General features: G+C 39.8%; 1 protein-coding gene across 1 annotated transcript in view; it reads left to right on the forward strand.

Annotated features, from left to right (window-relative positions):
• Positions 1 to 1,354: 1,354 nt before the first annotated feature.
• The window catches only part of LOC146570712 (transmembrane protein 132D-like), a 44,107-nt gene continuing 24,424 nt past the window's right edge, over positions 1,355 to 21,037 (forward strand). The window contains exons 1-4 of the mRNA XM_085279338.1: positions 1,355 to 1,638; positions 4,837 to 5,764; positions 11,653 to 11,799; positions 15,914 to 16,085. Of these exons, the coding sequence (XP_085135464.1) occupies positions 1,575 to 1,638; positions 4,837 to 5,764; positions 11,653 to 11,799; positions 15,914 to 16,085 (1,311 nt within the window). The 5' untranslated portion in view covers positions 1,355 to 1,574. The remainder of the gene's footprint in view (positions 1,639 to 4,836; positions 5,765 to 11,652; positions 11,800 to 15,913; positions 16,086 to 21,037) is intronic.

Consider the following 21,037-nt stretch of genomic DNA (forward strand, 5'->3'; position numbering starts at 1 on the left):
TACAATGCAGACTGTTTCAGATCCTTAAGTGTTTCTCTGAGGCACATATTTAATAACATGTAGTTAATCAGCCTCTGTTGTAAAGTGGGAAACTATTTATTCACCAGTGACACCTGCATGCTTTATGCTGTCACCCTGGCACAGGTGCCACCTCGTAATAAAACATGCACTAGGGTATTGAGTGCAGTGAGTTTATCTGACATACTGCGCCAGTAATTGCTTTAGAGAATGGGTATTTAAGACGGTGTTGGAGAGCGAACTAGTGAAGAAAAGTCTGACCAAGCTCATTAAACCCTGGTATTCTTTACCATAAAACTGATGCCAGCACTTAGTGTGATGCCTCTGGGCAAAAGAACAGCAGGTGGATTCCATAGTTTCTAAATGCAATCTTCCCCCTGGCCTTGCTTTGGCTACACGACACATACTATGGCAAGGACACCGTGCTATTCCAGTTTAGCCTTTGAACGGTTCAGCCTATCTCATTATAAAATTTTAGGTCAAGGCAGATCTAGTGATACACTTAAAAAAAAGAAAAGAAAAGAGAGACAAAGAGAGAGTTACAAAATTACCTCTGTGATTTTGAGTGTTAGGAAATTAAATATGGCCCGAGGGCCTGCAGTAGCACAGAAAAATACATCTAAGCTTAACTTAGAGTCTAAACTCACTAATCTCTAATATGTGAAAAAAAAAAAAAAAAAAGCCCTGTAAAATATTTTAGCATGCAGCTCCACGTAGAGATCTCAAATTGTAAAAAAATAAACGATACGTTTGTTTAACAGGGACTTATGGGCCTAAAAAACTAGAGTTAATTTGAGTGACTGCTGATGCTTTGTACCAAGTGTATGTGTGCTGTGACATCACGAAGCGTTTGTGACTGTATCCATTTGCTCCTTCCTACGCTCCAAGTAATGTGTAACGCTGTCTATGAGTGAGAACATAAAGCTGACAGCTGGCAAAAAAACGCCCTACAGTTTTCTTTTCTCCACTCAAGACCAAAAGTCAAGCAATGCCACCCTTAAAGGCCGTCTGAAAGTACCGTGCACATGTACGACTAAGTAAGAAAAAATCATTTACTCAGTTACTTTTCCCCCCCTCATCCACAAGTGAGTTGTAGAAATCTATGATTATTATATGCTCAATTCAAGAAGGTCTCTATCCATCCTTAATTTGTTCAATCAAAACTAAAATGCGCATGTAGAAATCACTGATCCCCGACCTTGTATGCATTTAATTTGCCTGCGGCCCTTCCGATTATACCCACGTGGGTCTAGTTAATCTGCCCCGCGGCACATGTTTACTGATTTCTATCATGGTAAGAGCCGTGTCTGATGCTGTCCCACAGTGCCAGCTAGAGCACTGATGTCGGAGGGGGGGAAAAAAAACTGTCATCACTTAGAGGACAGGGAAGTACATTTAAAACTATTTTTTTCCTAGTTGAGCCTCTACATTCAGAGGAACCAAGACACTCTGCAATGTAATGCTTTGTTTCCAGCGCTGTTTTCCTACCGTGTGCGTGCAGTCACCAAAACTTACCTCCGTGCGTACTGGAGACCAAAACCTGCAACTTCACTAAAATGATGTTTCCCCTTCGTTTTCTGTTTCCGGTTGTCGCGGTGGCGGTTTTAACAGCTTTTGAAGGTGAGATTTATGATTGCTTTTGATGAACGATGATCAGTTTCAGCTTTTATTAATGCATTGGTTTGAAGTGGTCTGCTGGATGAGACGCAAATAACGCGTAAATGGAAAGCTTTAAACAACTGGGTTGGAACTAGCTCAGAGGCTTCAGCTGTGTTTACAAGAGACGAGTAATGAAGATAAAATGTGTAGCTATTTTATACTCTTGTATATACTTTGATAGTGCAAGCACATACACACTGGGCATATTAAATGACTCTGCTGTAGTTTATTACGCACATCCAATATACTTTTGTTTCCTTTTGGCTTTTATCAGCACAAAATTTAAGCAGGCCCCAAAATTGCTATGGAGTTGTCATATTTGCTTGTCATGATTATTTTTTTGTATTTGACTGGCTCATAAAGATATAAAGTTGTGTTTCATATTTTTGTAGTTCTGTGGTTACCATCCATGGCCTAAGCCCATTTTGTTATCCCTCAGTCTAAATGAAAGTGACAGCATGCTCTCCAGTGTGCATCAGGAAGCCTCATCTGTGGGATTAAAGAGGCCTGAAGCTGAGGTTGCACAGCTGTTTCTCTGGTTGTTTAAAGATAACCTGCATTGGGAGCCACAGAAAGCAGTCTGTCCCTCTGTGATACCGACAGTATGCGAAAGACTACTGTTTGAGATTGCCTGGGTTTATATCTACCCATGCTATCTGTGGGTGCATTTTTTTCCATCACACATGCATGTGTGACTGCTGCATGTCTGCAACTGTGGAACTCGGCTGTGTTCTGACTGCGTGTCTAAGTGATAGGGTTCAGCCTTTGATAGCTTCCCTGCTTGATCACCATGAATATGCATGACAGCCTTATCTTTTAGTCCAGTCACAGTCTGCTGTCTAATGTGTCTGTGAGCCTCTCTGAGTTAGAACTGCCAGTTGTTCAAAATTGCCATATGTGTAATTTTTTTCTGTAATATCTCTGGTTTATATACTTAAAGGGATCCTGCCAGGTCTGACCAGATTACTTTCTGATCAATACATTATTCTGTTAAGCAGCAGTTTTCATGAGCAGCGGGATAATTCTGAGGCTACAGCTAAGAAATACTGTGGATTATTTCTGTCTTTATGTTTTATGCTTCCATTAATTGCATTAAGTTTCACAGGAGATATTTAAACAAGCTGCATTTATAATCTTGCGACAGTATGGGCATAAGTCCCTTCATAATGAACAATTATCCTATTTTTAGATTTAAAAAGAAGGATAAGATTCGAGCTTTTCTCCCGTGCTGGTTTGAGCAGAATAATGATGGTAAAATAAAGTAGATGGTTCTTAAACTGGAGAGCAAACACAGCTGCCGCCAAAGCCAACATTTATGATTTTTTTGTTAGATTTTTTTTTTAATTGCATTGTATAAAATCTTTGCACTATAGTCGGGTTGTAACAGTTTGAGTACTAATTCAGCAACCTCAGAAGTGAATCAGCATCAAAATCTAATTAGCTGAAATGTGTGCACCAAATGCAAAAAGAAATCAATTCATAGATCTTCAAATGTCTGTTCACAGACTAACATGATTAACAACATTGATTGTACACCCTAACAGTGAATTCTAAGTGTACAGTGCACTGTCAGCTAAATTAAATAATTATTAGTCCCAGACAGAGAGAATAGCTGGAAATGGCAAATGAGCATTGGTGTGCTTTTGTTTTATCTCAAACCTGCAGACACAAACTAATAATGTAGAACTAAAACTTTTATATTGGCCTGCATGTGAAATTCCTTACATCATTAGTCTGATCTCTGGGATCTATAAGACACTTTTCTTGTGTGCCTTTGTTTAATATCCACCCTGACATCTGATTTTCTTTTCCATTCAGCAAGTAATCTAATTTAAATATAAATTTATTCATGAAATATGGTTTGGAATCAGAAAACAATAATATACCACTTCTAATGCGTCTGAAGGAGAGGAATATTTTCTTTTCTAAAAGTTTTTTTTTTTGTGAGGTAAGGGAAAGTCATATTCAAAAATTCGTATTAATCTTTGAGCACTTCAGCATGGAGGAGGGCAAATTACCAAGTGTCTCTGGCAGCGGGAAGAGTGATCTGTCATATACGGCGTTCTATCTGGACAAACAGTCATCCCACAGAAGTTACCAGACAGGCTTTTTAGCACTCGGATGCCACATTTCCTTTAAATCAAATCAAATCAAATCAAATCACTTTTTATTGTCACATCACATGTGCAGGCACACTGGCACAGCACATGCGAGTGAAATTCTTGTGTGCGAGCCCCACAAGCAACAGAGATGTGCAAACACAACAACACAAACGAGCAAAATACAAGAATGGCCAACCTGAAACTAATAAATATATGTACAATATATAATAGTGTATGCATTTCTGGATGTGTATACTAAATATTTTCCTACGTGTGTGTGTGTGTGTGTGTGTGTGTGTGTGTGTGTGTGTGTGTGTACATCTGGCTCGGATAGATGTAGTGAATAGCAGAGAATAGAATATCCGTTGCAGGACAGAAATGACGCAGACCTAATTTCCTCGTGTTTTAGAGCTTGAATGTTATAGTGATGTGTATAATTCTCTGTAATAAAGCCACATGCCATGGTTAATCTGGCTGAAAATTTAATCAGCAACTTGTATGCCTACTGGAATTGTTACCATCTGGTCGTATGATATGCAATAAGAATTACCCTGTTTGTCTTTCCTTTTTCAAGCCGCACAGTGTTTTGCTTTAGGAAACGTGAATCGTGTATTCAGGAAAAGTAAGGGAGAACGAAAATTCAGTGAAAGAAAATTAAAAGGCTGTTTTTTTTTCTTTTCTCTTTTTGATGCAGGAACTATATTCAGAAATTAACCATGTTTGCTAAATGAAGTCATTTAATTGTTTTGAGTCTTGCTCGCCAAGACAGCCAACTGTCATCATCAGTGTCGTGATCCTGACTCTGTCCTTTTGGCGCCTACCTGAACCTCATGGCATCGACCCTTTGCTTTGCTTCTCCAACTCTGATCTCTTTTCAACCCTTCATCCTCCTGTCATCCTGTTTGCAGTTACAGTAGCAAACTAGCTTTGTGAGCAGTAACTGTGCTTGTCGGTAGATTTGAAACCTAAAACTGAACCTTGGAGTTAAAGCATATATATGGAAAATTTCTACCTAATTTCTCTAAAGTCCTAATTCCCCAAACTCATCATTTCACAGGTGCTGAGATTCCAAGAGTGGCTAAAGACACTGGGACATTCACCACTCCATCTCCAGTTTATCCCACCATCAAGTTTCAGGTCCTCAATGTGGACCACGTGTTTGTGAGACAGGACAGTCCACAGCCATCTGGGAACTCTAGCCTGAAAGCTCAGACTCAGACTTTTCTCATCACTGGACCTGGTGCTGGGCTTCTCCAGCCATCTGTCAATGCTTCATTTGGCCCCCTGACTCTAGATGCCTCTATTCCTTTAGATTTGCTCCTCAGTGGGCGCAAGATACTGCCAGTCATTTTGAGCCGCCAGGTTCGTTCCTCATCCCCAGTAGTTAAGATTCTTTTCCACATGCCCACAGAAAGCAATATCACTGCTTGGCAAGAAACAATGGGCTCTCTAGAAGATAATGGGAGGAAAAATGATGGAGCTAAGGCTAAGGATGGAGCTCACTGTGTCACGGCTTATGCCTTCTGGGAGACCAGAGAAGTTCGTGGGGCTTGTCTGGTGTCTCCTGGCGGCTTTTGTGTGGCACAGCTTAAGCCAGAACCCTCCTGGTTCAGCTCAGCCAGTAGATCAGGAAGCTCTAGCAGGGAAGCAGAAAGCACTGAAGGCATTAAGGGACTTCAGGGGAACCTTGTGGAAGTCTACTTCCAGAGTCGGCGGGACCAGACTGGCCAGTGCACCCCACAGGATAGCCTGCAACGAGTAGGAGTGGGACGAGGCAGAGACACTGGTGGATCAGGGACACCAATGAGGAGGGTAGGAAGTGTCAGCCTGCTCAAAAGTCCACCAGGGAATCCCACCTTTCTTCGGCTGAGGCTGGGAGGCGCTGTGGTGATCCAGACTTCTTCAAAGCCCCTCAAGTCTGGTGATGTCGCAACGTTCTATGTCTTTCTTGCTAGTACGTCCACCTTGGAAAGTTTCACACTGAGGTGAGAGATATTCTATGTTATGCTGTTCTTGTCTGTTGAGCTATTTGGTCTTGAGTAATGACTTCTCGCCAGACTGAAAGCATTTTTAGTTTTTAAAGTCAGCTCTTGCACATATTACTTACTGATCTATTCAACAGTATTAAATTCACAAAGATCATGTGGGTCGACTATATTCTAAAGTTTCTTACAGTCCTCATGATCTAAAAGTCCTTACAAGAAACTGCGATGAGTCTCTTTTGATTGTCAAATCTGTTAGTATAGTTCTGATACTGTAAGTCGTGACTGCAGATGTCTGAGTTGCTGAAGGTAAGTAAAGTGAAGAAATTTACAAAAAATGATATTTTAGTTTAGTTCTTTTATGAAGTTAAAAGCCTTAGACTTAATTACTCAAGATATGCAGACTCGGAGAGTAACAACCTTTTTATGATTTTCATTATTCCTCCAGCCAAGGAGAGACCTGAATGTATGTTTTTAGTTCTGTTTGTTTAGGTGTCACAAACTTTATTAACTGCAAGGCATTGATGGTGAGGCCCATTAGTGTTCAAGTGCCTTAAGTAACAGTTTAAATGCATGGAGCTAATCCTTCATGAATACGCTTCAATATGCCGTACGACCTGATGATTCCAGTTGGTTCCAGTGTCTTTTCATGCTTCGCATGTTTCATTGCAACAATGAATTTTTATGTAATTCAACCTAAACTATTTTCCCTTCCATCCTCAGCAAGACTGGAGAGTAATTACAGTGTTTTCCTTTCTCCGTTTCATTTCCTAAATGCCACTTTAAGCACAAGAAGAAGGGAGCTGGAAAGGCTTTGCTGTTTAATTTTCATAAAAGGGATCCAGATCATCAGAATTGCATGGGTTCGTCCACTTCCCTGCCTGTTTTTAAATGCTTGAGCGCCAGCAGGACTTGTGTTGCCAGCCACATTCACCGGTTTCACAAATTACTGACATGTTGTATCTTGTCTATGTCAACTTATCAGTTAGTGGAGGACTTACGGGGCGCACTCTTCCATAAACAAGAAAGTAATTGGTAAATGATTCACTGATTTTCATATCGCAACATGTCAACAGGGTTCTCTGGTTACTTGACTTCATAAATAATGCATCTAATAAATGGAGCAGAAAGACAAATAACTAAAATCTAAAAGGCCCCATTGGCTAAAAGTGAATTTAATATAAATATAGCTCTGCAACACGTAGAAACTCACAGCTGACTTTACAGACTTTTTCCCCTGCTGTTTTTTTTGTTTGTTTTTTTTAAAATGCACATCACTTGGTGGAGTAAAACTATTTATTTTTATCAGAACACTTTGCATCAGTCAATAGTAAAGCCATTGCACTGAGGTTTGTGTTTCCAGCCTGTGGTCTGATTAATGATTTTCTTTGAAATGCAAGACAAATTTCTTTCTAATCCCACGATTTAGTGATATTGTGCTGTCGTCATAACAACAGCGTAGTAATCTGCTGCAGGATACAAGCAAGTGGAGAGAAATATTAAGATGTGCATATTAATCCATAGGGCACACTGTTACCCTGTTGCTGTGTGTCATTCCCAGTGCTCTTCTCAGATATCAGGCAGCATTCACAAACACAAACATGCCTCCACGCACACACGCAAATGCAGAATCCCACTGACCTGAATGCACCTCTGCTTGCATTGTTGAAATTACGTGAATAAGATTTGGCAGAGAGACGCTGACCCTCTAACATCTGCTCTTGTTTTGACTATTTGCGAGGATTTACAGCCCCTTCACCTGAAATTCCCCAAATTCATACTCACTGACCGAACCAATGACATTCCTCTAGTCAGGTCAGTGATTTTGGTCTGTGTATTTATGACCTGCTGCCACATCCAGAATGAGATTGGACAAGAAGAGGGGACTGAGTGCAGCAGCTGAGTCCAAGTGAAGGCTAGCTCTGAGGAGCTTGGCAAAGTGATTGATTCCTCCTGGGAGAAATCCCAGCTCTACTTCGCTCTTTGGCCCAAGATTGAGTCCACTCCAGCAGAGTTAGGCCAGATAATCTGTGCCCCTGATTGAAAGTGAATTAAGAGGTCAACCCTTTCGGGTAGAGATGATCTGGGCTGCCAGGACTGATTATGTGTATGTTTTGTTTTGGGTTTCTTTGTGCGTGTGTGTGGTTTTCCACCTGTTAACCACAGGCAGCTTTTAAAAAAACAGTACAGAGACATAAAACAGTCTGTTCACAGAGGCCGCTTTTGCAGCAAAAAATAATTTTAGGTTACCCGAATGCCTAAAAAAACAAAAGAGGCAAGAGCTTTGCAACTTTCGCAGCTTTAAACAAAGAGATGAAGTTTGGTAAACCAGGGGTGAAGAGTTGCTCAGTTTAAAGGTCGATATCCGCTCTGTCCCCCACCTGTGGTTGTGAACTCTGGGTAGTGAGTGACAAAGACAAAGCGTGGGGATAAAAGTGGCTGAAATGAGGTTTCTCTGCAGGGAAGCCTGTGTCTGCCTGTGAACAAGAAGCGCAGTGATCCAGGAAGATCCTGACGTTGAGTTACTGCCTCTCCACACTCAATAGGAGCCAGTTGAAGTGGTTTGCACCCCTGGGAAGGGTGGTCATCAGGTGCTGTTGTCACTGTGATGCTGAGCTGGGCAAGCAGCAAGAAAATGATTCACTGCATATAGCAAAAGAATACATTTATCCTTGGCTGTAATTTCCCCTAACTAAAACACAGTTTGACTTTTTTCTAAACTATGATCACAATGACAAATTATTATGCCTTAAAAAGGCAGCAAATTAAGATTTAAGGGAAATGAAAGACAAACATCCTCAAAAATTGTTTCATTATTTTAAAATTTGTATTCTGATCTGCCCGACTGAGTCAGTATCTGCATTTATTGTTTTTCAAACATTAATTAAAATCACAAATGAAAACATGTGCCTTTGGCATAAGAGTTTTGCTTCAGATAGTAATTTCTGTGCAAGTCTTTATCTGGCACGCATTGAATTTTCAGCAGAACAATATGTGTGTGGGTGCCTGAGTGTGTGTTTAAATGTGCCCTTAATTCTTGCCTACTGTATTTTGCCTTTGAAACCACTCTAACACTGACCTCAGTCTCAGGGGTTATTGATCTGTCTGGTCGCTCTTTGATTACAAATCTGTATTTTTAAGTGTGTGTATTTGGATGTGTGTGTCAGTGTGCTAAGCCTAATGCCACGCACTTTTCTGCTGACCCTTATTCTAGCAGGAATCTGCTCCAGTCATCCTGTCATATTGTTCTTCAACTGTTTGAAATCTGATTTGGAGCCGAAATAACAACAGGCTGTTAAAAGAGATGGACTGTTTGTTGTAAAATAACAGGTTTTCACTCCATGTCACTTCTTCTAATAAATGCTTAAGCCTTGCACGTCTTAAACTGATGGCAGGAAGAGTATTTTGGAGTTGACATAATGAAAATGTTGATCTGGCTTCCTTAAAGACGAAGCAGGTGAAGGAGGTTTTAATGGTATTTTCAATGTGTTTACCTCAATATTTTCTTGAAGAACAGACATTCTGTCACAACCACAGTCTATCTGTTGCTCTCTATATGCTCGTGGGCTGAATTTCACTTTGAACATTGCTGGCACCTTGCTGAATCCTTGAAATTTGAATCTGTCTGCTTCACAAATGTCTGGCCATGCCATACAAAGGTTTACCATTTATTTTACTCTGCATGGGGCCATAATTTACAAATCAAATCGTGAACAGAACAGTACTCTGCAAAAACCTTGAGTCACTCGTTATTTCTTTATAGTTTGCGACCACCTTTTTTTCTTCAACACAGCCTGAACTCTCTCTTAGGAAAGCTTTCTTGTAACTTCTTTAAGGAGTCTTCAGGATAGTTCTCAAGGCCTCTTGAAGGACATTCAAAGCTCTTCTTTGGATCTTGTCTGCCTTTTGTTTCATTTTCTCTTAAAATGATCCCACACTGCTTCAGTAATGTTGACGTCACTATCTGTGGAGTCCAGTACATGACTGATAGTGCTCCACTTGTTTTGCAATCCATTATTATTATTATTATTATTATTATTATTATTATTATTATTATACCTCTTTCTTAACCTCCACTTCACATATTGATAACAAATTGAACATAAGATCTGTTGCTTCTGCTTTTCAGTTAAATTCTTGTGTAATTTGGCACCTTCATGTTTAGCCTTCCATAAGAAAGGCTTCTTAACAGCTACCCTTCCACTACGACCATTTCTGATGAGGCTTCAGTGAACAGCAAATGGATCAATTAAAGAGCCACATGTACAGTATCTCTGAATTCCTGGGTCAGTTCTTTGCTGGAATTTTTCCTTCTTCTTTAGGATATGGCGCTCAGATACTATAAATCTGCTATAGATAGGTTTTAAGCTTGCTACTTCTTTTGTCATCTACTTTTCCTCAGATTTTTTTAAGGACAAGCTGCACAACATGCCAAGACTTTCAGCTAACAGTTTGGGAACTGATTAGGCTGAAAATGAATGAAAACGCAACCAGTGTCCAAGGAAAAACTTCCTCCACAAAGCTTGGAGAACTGTTGCTCAAGACCACTTAAAAAAATCCAAGAAAGCCTGGAAGCCCTTGGGAGCAAAATGAATGGTTTTAATGTTTTTTTTTTAATCTGAAAAATGTTTCCAATGAGCATCAGAGTAATTTCTCCATAGACTTCTTAACTGCTTTCTTTTTGGAAAAAGAGGGAGTCATCATCTGCAGGTCACTAAAAACAATGCAGGTTTAAGGATTTCTGGTTTCACGTCTCAGACTCATTTCCTTTTTATAATATAATTAGCCAATCATTGCACTTCGAACAGGGATCTGAAGGATTTGTTCCCCAAGTATCACTTTTCAGTTTTCAGATGTGTAACACTTGTGGTGGCTGAACTTATGAGCTAGCTGGGTGCAGCCTTAGAGACAGGGTAAAGAACTCAGCCATCCAGAGGGAGGTCAGCATGGAGCCGCTGCTCCTTTGTGTCAAAAGGAGCCAGCTGAGGTGGTTTGTGCATCTGACCACAATGCTTCTTGGGTGCCTCCCTTAGCGGTGGCTTTCTGAGTATGTCCAATTGTGAGGAGACCCCAGGGGAGACCCAGAACTCGCTGGAGAGATTGTGTATCTCATCTTGCCTGTTAACACCACAGTATCCCCCAAGAGGAACTAAAAATGTTGCCAAGAAAAATAATATCCTGTTGAATCTGCTACCATCATGGCCCTACATCATATAAGAAGATGGATGGATGGACAGAAAACTTGTGGTGATAGCTGGATTTGCAGGATTTTTCTCGTTTGGCACACGTGTGTGTGTGTGTGTGTGTGTGTGTGTGTGTGTGTGTGTGTGTGTGTGTGTGTGTGTGTGTGTGTGTAAGACATGTGATTAACTGATTTTCAGATCTTCTAATGGCTAATGGGAATTAAATAACCCCACTAATTCTCAGCCTTCAAGCAACCTGTGACTCAGTTTGTCAGTGACTCACCTTGTTCAACACGAGCAGCAAAGCACACATAAGATCGCAGAGAAAACCCACACGTTGTCAAGCAAGTGCACACAACCCTTAGTAACCTTAGTACCTGTGTACATTATACTAAAAGATATGGCAAATATTGTTGTTGCACATCCAAAAAGAGACAGATGCAACAGTTCAAATATTTCTTTTGAGCGTCAGAACAATTCCGTATAACCCGACGTTGTCCGTTACAGCAGAAAATCACATTGCATCATGTTCTGTAATAAAAGATTCAAACATTATGAAGCTTTCTTCATTCCTAATTCTTTATTGTTACACAGCACATCCCCTGTCCTGTCTTTGTTTTTATGACATTTTACAAAAAGTCTACAAAAGTGTACAAAGTTGCACTTTATACTAAGTGTCCTATTTATATGTGCATGTCTTTGCTGCAGGGCTGCAGTAAAGATGGGCCTGTCATTCAGTGCAGCTCGGCCCAGTGACTCAGCACTGTGGGACATGGTGGTAGAGCCTGGCAGAGGAGCAGCTCCAAACACGGTGTCTGTTGTTTGCCGCAGGAAGGTTGCTGTCACTGCAAAGAGGTCAGTCTACTGCGCGTACAGTGCATATGCCTGTTTTCACTAGACCCTTCACATACCCTTCGTAAAACACAGTTTCTCCACACTCATGAAGCAATCTTTTCTCGTTGTTTATTCTGTGGAGACGTCTATTGTCATAGAGATTTCAATAACCGCTGCTGCTACCTGAAGGAAAAGTGATCAACAGTGTGTTTCAGTGTTGCATTCACTTCACAGGGCAAAATGAATGTTTTTAGATGAAAAGAGAAAAAAAGAGAAGAAAAAGAAGCATTATGCTTGGTGATGCGCAGACTGTATCCATTTTCATATAATAGACATTTTTCTCTGAGGAGGTAAGAGTGTCTCCCTGCGTGTCTCCAATTTCTGCTCAGAATAAATGAGATGTTCTTCAGGTGCAATTTTTTATCCCTTCCCACTAGTAATACTACTCCTACTACTATAACTGCTGCTCCTATTAATAATAACAATAACAAAATTATGTCCCGTAAGGACTGACCACCCAAAATAGCAGGCATGGGATTTAACAACTAGAGGACATTAGACTGTCTTTATCCAGTTTCACAAAACCATTACTTCCTGAATATGTTATGGAACCTTGCAAAGGTGTTGTGATCAATAGTGACAATGCTGTTACGTATCATGTATATGAGACTACGCATAGCAAGATTTTCCTGTGTTTCCTGTAAACATAGTACCGAGAATATGATCAGAAGCTGCGTAGCAGGATTACTCTGCTTCATGTAAAAACATCATGTGACACTGAAAGAATAAGACTTTAAACTGTGGGGAAAAGAATAAATCCAGACAATCATATACTGTAACTACTTTGATATTGTTGGTTGTGGTGTTTAAATCCTCTTTTTTTTTTTAAATATCTGGATGTAAATTTATTTCACATAGTCCCTCATATGCAAATATAAGCAAACATGTTTTGTATGTATAATACTTGATATTTAAAGAAAAAAAGAGGTAAGACTTATAGAAGAATGAAAATATTAAGATATTTGTTTAAATTCAGAATAAATATATTCTATTTTTCTTCTTTTTACTGTAAAACACATTACTTTGTGCAATTATACATTTATGATCATTTATAATCTTAATTCATCTTGTTTCTCTCTGAACTTCCTATAAAACAAAAAGTCCCCCATTTCCCCAGTTCTGTGAGACTTTACCAGTCAAATAGCTTTGAAATATGAGAAATCAGTAAAGAAATAAAAGTGCTTCCCTTTGACTTTGTTTATTTTAACAGTAAACAAAGATTAATTAAAACTTCGTAGAACTTTCTCCACCTCTTTTTCCCGATGCACACCAGCTGAATACATCAGTAGTGTCTGATGCTGATGTTGGTGACACACCAGCAGCCACCTTTACCCAGCAACCCCCGCCCACACAAACACACACCACCCGCCATCCGTCCGACCCACATATCCGTAATAATCCATAATCATGGCCACGTTATCCGGGCTTAAGCGCTTGCACGTTCCGAAGTGGAGATTAGGGAGTAGAGATATTCCAAGTCGTGTTTCTTGTGCTGAGCTTCCACTGGGGAACACGTACGCACATGCAAGGCCTGAAAACACACACTCGCATGCAAATGCACACAAACACACACACATACTCTCACCACTGTGCTCTGAAGTCATGATGCATCCATGGCTTTAAAGCCCCCCTCTCCATAGATGGTTTCTAGGAAAGAGGGTCATAAACCCCTCCTGTGTTTCTCTCTCTCTCTCTCTCTCTCTCTCTCTCTCTCTCTCTCTCTCTCTCTCTCTCTCTCTCTCTCTCTCTCTCTCTCTCAAGGTATTCACATTGTGAATCATTTCAATCTGTTTAAAATCTGCCCGGCTCTATTTTACTTACACGAAAACACATAAAGATTAGACTTTTGGAATTAATTTTAGACATTTTTTAGCCTCTACTGCTGGAAAGGACAATGAAGCAGAGAGAAAAAGGGGGGAGAGAGAGCAGGGTAGCAACATGCAGGAAGTGCACTGGGGTGGAATCAAACCCATATGCCTTGCAGCATATGGGTTGCCTTCTTACCCCAGTGAGCTCAACCAGCACCTGAGTTTTAAGTGTTCTTTTTATATTAGTGTCTTATTTGGATATTTTATACTCATGCTTTTCCACGACTCTTATGAAAAATGGAGAAAAAAAACCACTTTCCTGTCAAATTGTATGTTTGGCATAAGAAGCTCAACATCTCTTTGATAACAGTTTCAAATGAATATGGGACAAAATGGAAGGAAAAAGTGAGCCTAACTCTGTCCAGAAGTAACAAAATCCACTTACCAGTGTCTCTAACGCTCACTGATTACCACATGGTATCTCTTTAATCTGTACAAAAAACCAAGAGGGTTAAGGGCTAAACCCCTTTTTTTGGCCTGGCAAGCCACTTCCCCCACCCCAATGTCAGTCTTCACACTAAGCTAAGTTGGCATGGTGCTGGTATATACTAAGAAAAGCTTAATCTTTTTATCTAACTCTAATTTATGCTTATTTACCACTTTAAAAAAAAGGCAGAAAATGCTGAGTTTGTTTGGTCGTCATTGCCAACATTTTTCACCGATCTTCTGCGACAAGCTTCATGTTGCCCACGAGAATCTTGCCCTTTAAATGCAGAAAACAGATTTTCACGTTTCATGTTTTTCCAGCCTAAAGAATCAATTGCAGAACACTCTGATTTCCTTATAATCAATTATTTTAATCTTCAAGCATTTCAAAGCTTACAGTTGCGCATAACCCAAAAAGAAAATGAAAAAAGTTTGTTTTGTGTCTTTTCAGTTGCGACCTAGAGTGCTTCACATAACCTCATCGTGACCTCGTTCATTGCACTTTGTTATCGTATAACGCTCAGTCCATGGCATACTTTTGATGCAGTGCGAGCGTTTCTGTATATCCTGTATGTGTTTGCATTGCTTTTTCTTACCACCGATTTCAACACTGTTCATCCTTTTAAAATTCAAGTTTTAGAGATTCATTGTTTTGCTTTATGCAAAGTTTTGCTCCACTTCAAAGTGCCACACTTCCATTCACACCCTGCTTCATTTTCCCTTTGATCTCTTCCTGCTGACAGGTATGCCTACACACTCTCCAACATTAAATAACATCACATCCCATTTCATTGACAATCCTTTGACCAGAATACTTGGCTGAAGTCTCTGCCAGCTCACTTAATCTTCTCTCCACACTCTCACTTTATTCTTCCATCTGCTGATGGAAATGAGACCTCATGTGTATCGTCTTTACTTTCCAACATAACATGTGGGTTTTCACAGAGTTCAGATTAAGCTCTCTCCATTTAATTTTCTCATTTTATTCTCCAAGGAACACTATTGACTATTCACTACAGCTAAGCTCCTTTTGCACTTGGACCATTTTTAGTAGGAAAGCTGCATTATGTGAGTGAGTGTACAATCAATACATTATATACACTCACCAGCCACTTCATTAGGTACACCCTGCCAGTACAGGGTTGGATTCCCCTTTGGCTTTCAGGGCTGCCTTAATTTTATGTGGCATAGATTCAACAAGATGCTGAAAACATTCAAAGGAGATTTTAGTCCATATTGGGCATGTGGTACTAACATGACACGATAGGATCCTAATATGTTAAGTATCAACCAGCATTACCTTATTATTATGAGGTTACTACCACAAGTCAGCATATAAAATGAATAAAATTATATAAAGAGAGACCATTTTATTGCTAGCAGGCTGTTATATTGTTAGCAGAATATTACTATACTATTGTTACCACAGGTTTGTGGCCTATTATAACCCAATAACATAAAGTTCAATGTGATATTACTTAGCTACAGCACGCTTGATAAAAGATTATGACCTGGCTTTGTTAATTAAGTAGTAATAATTTGCTATTTGCTAAATGTTCGCTACAACCTTGATATGTAATATGTATTCTCATATTCTACAAAAATGAAATATTAAACTTAAGCATTAAAGCCACACCTGCAGTTAGGTAGATTTTGCATTAAAAGTAGTCAGTAGTAAAAAAATAGATGCAATTGTGCTGACTGCTCTTCACCAAAACATATCTAGGCTTGCTTTAATTTGCCTAAACTCATTTTAAATATCATTTTGAATCTCTAAACAGGGGCCTTTTGGAGGTTTTACAACTGGACTTTGTACCAAAAGCTGTTTCACAGCAGGTTGAAAGTCAGACCATCTCCTGGCGTCTGGAGTTGCCAGGGAATGTGAAGGATGTGGGTGTAACGCGGATCTACACCACCCAGAGAGATTACGTGGGGCTGGCACCGCTGGTGATGGTGAGAATTGTTTTAGCATAACGTATATTGGAGTATATTTATTTGAAATATCATACTATAGCATAAATCTATGTGTATAAGATTATGCATGTTTCATATATCTTACAGTTGTTTGCATTTATCTATGCCTTACTTAGTTTTTAATTCATGACTGTGATTTAAAGATGTTGCATAGCCTTCAGGCTTTGTATTGAATTATTTATTCAATCGGTTGTACTCTTATTAATACTGATAGCAAAGAAAGTGGAAGGCTTAAAGTCAGATACCTGATTAGGCAATCTGCCAGGGCATTTAACTTTAACACAGGGCAATATCAGAGCATGCAAGAGCCCCCAGCTACTTCACTCAGTCTCTATGAAATTGGCATTTACTGCCTTGGTTCAAAGAAAAAAAACAGTTTATATTCTTGATGAATAAACAAGATGAGATGGGTATATGCATCATATAGCAAGGTAATGCCACAAGAAAGTGAACTCTTGGCTGCTGAGAAAAATGTCACATTTTCCGGACTTAACATGCACAAGTAGTCTTTTTTTCTGAAAGTGTTCACAGTCTGTCAGCATTTACGATGCACTCATTTGCAAGGTTCAATAAACCCGGCAATTAGCATTTTAATTAGTGTCGTCATATCACACTGCAAAGATATAAAGAGGACAAAAACCTTAAAATCTTTTGAAAGTCAGCTCAATCAAATAGTAGAAACTGTCATAAATTTTTGAATTTTGTTTTTGAATAGAATGAAATGAATGTCATGTTGTCAGCAAGTTGCTTTTGTGACCTGTCTTCCTTTATTTAGTTTTTCTTCCATGCCTACTCATTGTGGGTCTCCCCTTTGATCACAGTATTGTGCATAAATATTCAACATGCTTTCACTGATTCCCTGCTGCCACTTGCAATCTCAAAACATTTCCAAAGAAAACTCTCTAAAATGTCAAAGTAGCTCTACTCTACAGTTGTCCTTAAAAGATGATCCACACGTCTATTTTACGGTAACTGTAATTTCAAGTATCATTTGAAAGCCATCACTATATGTTTCATCAGTCACTTGCATAATTCACATGAGGAAAATACCCTTTTTCCAACAGTGGAGTGAACTGGCCTTTTTCATGAGGAGGTCGCAGCTCTCGTCATACAAAAACAACTATTACAAGACCATGAATCATCTCCAGCATATTCACAGCTTTGAAAAAAAAATTGAACCAACGTAATATCATAAAAATGTAACATTCATTCAAGTGACTGTCGAACAAATGTGAATCACAAGGCAACCCCCCCCCCCCCCACCAAAAAACCCCCCATCAAAATATGATTTATACTGTAGCGTTCATAATTTCCTTTACCACTTATACTCGAGAAGTGAATGAATAAACAAATAATGCTAGAGTTTGCAGCAGAGTGAAAACAAACACCTCTTTTCATAAATCACATGAAAAACAAAGCTGAACTACTTTCGCTGAACTTGATGAAACCAAGTTTCAGCTTATGGTAACATCGACCATCAAGCCCTCTCAGTGTGGCACTGGCATCACCACAGAGCGAAGCTATTGCTTTCTGATTTTCTGCTATCCCTGATCCAGTAGCTTATGTTTGGGTCAGTGTTGGAGTCTGAACTAGAGCATGTCCTTTTGGAATTGCGGTCAGCAGCTGTCAAGCCAGCAGAGTTCAGAATGTGAAGCTGTCAGGGAACATCTGCCGAGCGACGCCTGGCACTTTATTTCGCAAGTATCAAGAGATAAAAAACCCCCACTACTGATCACCCAAAGCTTCTTACACACACGACGCCTCTGCCTTAAAAAAAGACATATTCAGAGATCTTATAAACTGGGATGTATTTGTAAATCTGTGTAGAAGGAGGAGTTAAAGTGTAAAATTAAAGCTGCATCAGGCTAGATGACAAGTTGCGGGATGTGTGAGGGATAAGCTGCTGCTCTGCACTGACAACGATGTACAGTAAAAGGTGGGAAAATAGGTTAGAAGATTAGACATGTAATCAGGTTTAGGTGTTAGTCTGCATTAGTGCTGATCTGTGGGCAATATAATGCACTACAGGAATTAGGGAATTTTCATCCAGGTGTGTGTTTGTGACACAGTCATACTGTCATCGTGGGGATGTATTTTTTAAGCTTTTAGGACATTTAACCAGTTTTAATGTGTGCTTTGATCATTAACTCATGGTAACACTTGGTCTTGCTTCACATTGCTGTTCCTACAGCTATAACAGTGATGACTGTAAAACATGTATGATATGATAGTCTAGCAGGGTCATGAATTGTGGATTTATTGCAAACAAGGTGTGGACCCAGATGCAGGACTCAGCAGACTGACATGCAACAGAGAACAGAGGGCGATGCAGACATTATATACACAAGAGGAGATTAGGCCAGAGTGGACACACCAGGGGATCACAGCTGAACAAAATCTGACTGACGAGACAAGAGAAGCAAAACGTAACATCACACACACACACGAGACTATCAAAATAGAACAGGAAGTAACACACACATACGCTGAGATCTAGACTGAGATGTGAACTTGACACTGGGACTGGAGATAAACACATATGGAAATATGACTGACTGGGGAGACCAAAGGCAGGGCTCTAGAGTGCGACCAATTTGGTCGCAAATGCGACCAAATTTTTCAGTGGTGCAACTAAAAAAAAAAATATTTGGTTGCACCTGTGCGACCAACTGTTCAGGTAGCAAAAAAAAAAAAAAAAAATCTGCAACCTTCCCTGTGCTCAACAACAGACACACATTATGCCCCTATCGTGGACTAAACCAATCAGAGATAGTAAGGGGCGGGACCTCTCTGATTCGCCGTGGTCCAGATGAAAGTGCAGGTGGAAGTGGGAGGTGAGTAGCTCGAATAAAGCGATATCAATTCATTAAATCCTGAATCAACTTTTAAATATAACTGTGTTTTGCCAGAAACGCCAGATTCTCAGATTAAAGCCCACAAAACCATTTCAACAACAACCAAACAGCAGATGAGAGCAGGTACACGGGTTCCACACAAAGACGTAAACACAGAACGGACCCGACGCATCAGAGTCAGCTTTGTCTTTCTTGGCTTTCTCACCCGACGGCCCGTAGACGGACACGCTGTCGGAGCTTAGCGATTCTGATGCGTCGGGTCCGCTGTGTTTACGTCTTTTTGCGCTGATTCTGAGCTGCAGGTTTTGTCTCTCCAACCAAAATCCACCGAGCCAGCAGCAAAAGAAGCAGCAAACTGCGCTTCACATTTGATCAATGTCGTCATGAATTTTGCTGTTTTGCTTCCACGACTATTAAAATCACACTTCATGCACAGCTAGCTCTCTCTCTATCTCTCTCTGTACTTCAAGAACAGTTTCCCGTCTCCAATCTCTGTTTTCTGTATTATTCATTCGCTTATTGCCCACCAGTCTACTGTTGTTTACAGCGCTGTCGGCTGCTGTCTTTTTCTTTTCTTTTTTTCACTTAAATGACCTCGGACAAGAAAGCCTATTTTTTCTGTTGTTCAATACTGAAGAAATTTAAACTTTATATGCAGAACATTGTAGAATATTTTTAAGGTTATCTGCTATAAAAAGCCAGACCAGGAAAATCTCCTTCATATTTTTCTGTGTTTTATTCTGTTACTTTCACACAAAGGCACCTGCTGTGATGTTCACAATTCTGATGAAGTCAGTACTGATAAATGATCAGAATTATAATATTTCCGACTGTCTGAGGCTAAGTTGAATCGAATCGGGACTTTGAAAACCGGAATCGAATGGATTATAGAAATCAGTGATGATACCCAGCCCTAGTGCGCAGCCTAGGCACGACAGAAGTGGATGTAGCTGTAATAGGAAAAGAACCATTGCTCACTTTTCTGTTAAGTTAAGGCCTGATCCTTCTGAAATTCATAGCCAGTGCTCTGACACGGTGTCATCAATCTTTGAATGCTGAAAAAGCACAGTGTATCCAGAAAAACACATTATATTATATAAATTATTATAAAATTTGTGTGCGCCTAACTTTTGTGCCGGTACGCCCATGGCAAAAAGTTAGTCTAGAGCCCTGAAAGGATGAAACAGAAGAATATGGGAATAGGAATGGATAAACATAGGCACACGTATTAACTTAAGGCAGGAAAACTAGATAGAACAGAGAGACCAGATAAACATGGGAACATGACTGGGGATAACAAAAGGATAACAAAACATGGAGACTAGACAAGAACCAGAAACTAAAAATAACAAATTCTGTTTCTCTTCAGAATACAAAACTCTAACATTTCATAAATTCAAAAGAATGAGTAAGGAGTCCAGAACAAGCTCAGAAACAGCCTTGAAAATCCAGGACAATAAGTTCCTTATTATCATCCTTATTATTAAAAAAAAATTAAAAAAAGAAAAGAAAAAGGCAACAACATGGTGTTTGAATATAAGTGTAATTGTGCCCCATACCTTAACTTACATAATAATGAACTTAGAATTAAAAATATATGTGTGTATGGGTTTTAATGAGGCAGCACGGTGGCACGGTCGTTAGCACTGTTGTCGCACAGCAAGAAGGCCCTGAGTTCAATTCCACCATCAGGCCGGGGTCTTTCTGTGTGGAGTTTGCTTGTTCTCCCCGTGTTTGCGTGGGTTCTTCCTGGGTACTCCGGCTTCCTCCTACAGTCTAAAGACATGCAGTTATTGGGGATAAGTTAATTGATCAGTCTAAATTGCCCATAGGTGTGAATGTGAGTGCAACTGGTTTTTTTTTTTTTGTTTTTGTTTTTTTTTTTGTCTCTGTGTGTTGGCCCTGCGACAGACAGTGGTCACCTGTCCATGGGTGTACCCTGCCTCTCGCCCTATGACAGCTGGGATAGGCTCCAGCGCCCCCCGTGACCCTGAAAAGGATAAGCGGAAGCAATTTTAAAGCATGATAATTAAAATATGTACCTGTATGTTAGTGTAATTTACAGATCTGGTACAT

This window comes from Mchenga conophoros, linkage group LG7, assembly GCF_057382185.1.
Source record: "Mchenga conophoros isolate Kocher_MC1m ecotype Shallow Benthic linkage group LG7, M_conophoros_male_GT1.1, whole genome shotgun sequence".
Classification (NCBI taxonomy): Eukaryota; Metazoa; Chordata; class Actinopteri; order Cichliformes; family Cichlidae; genus Mchenga; species Mchenga conophoros.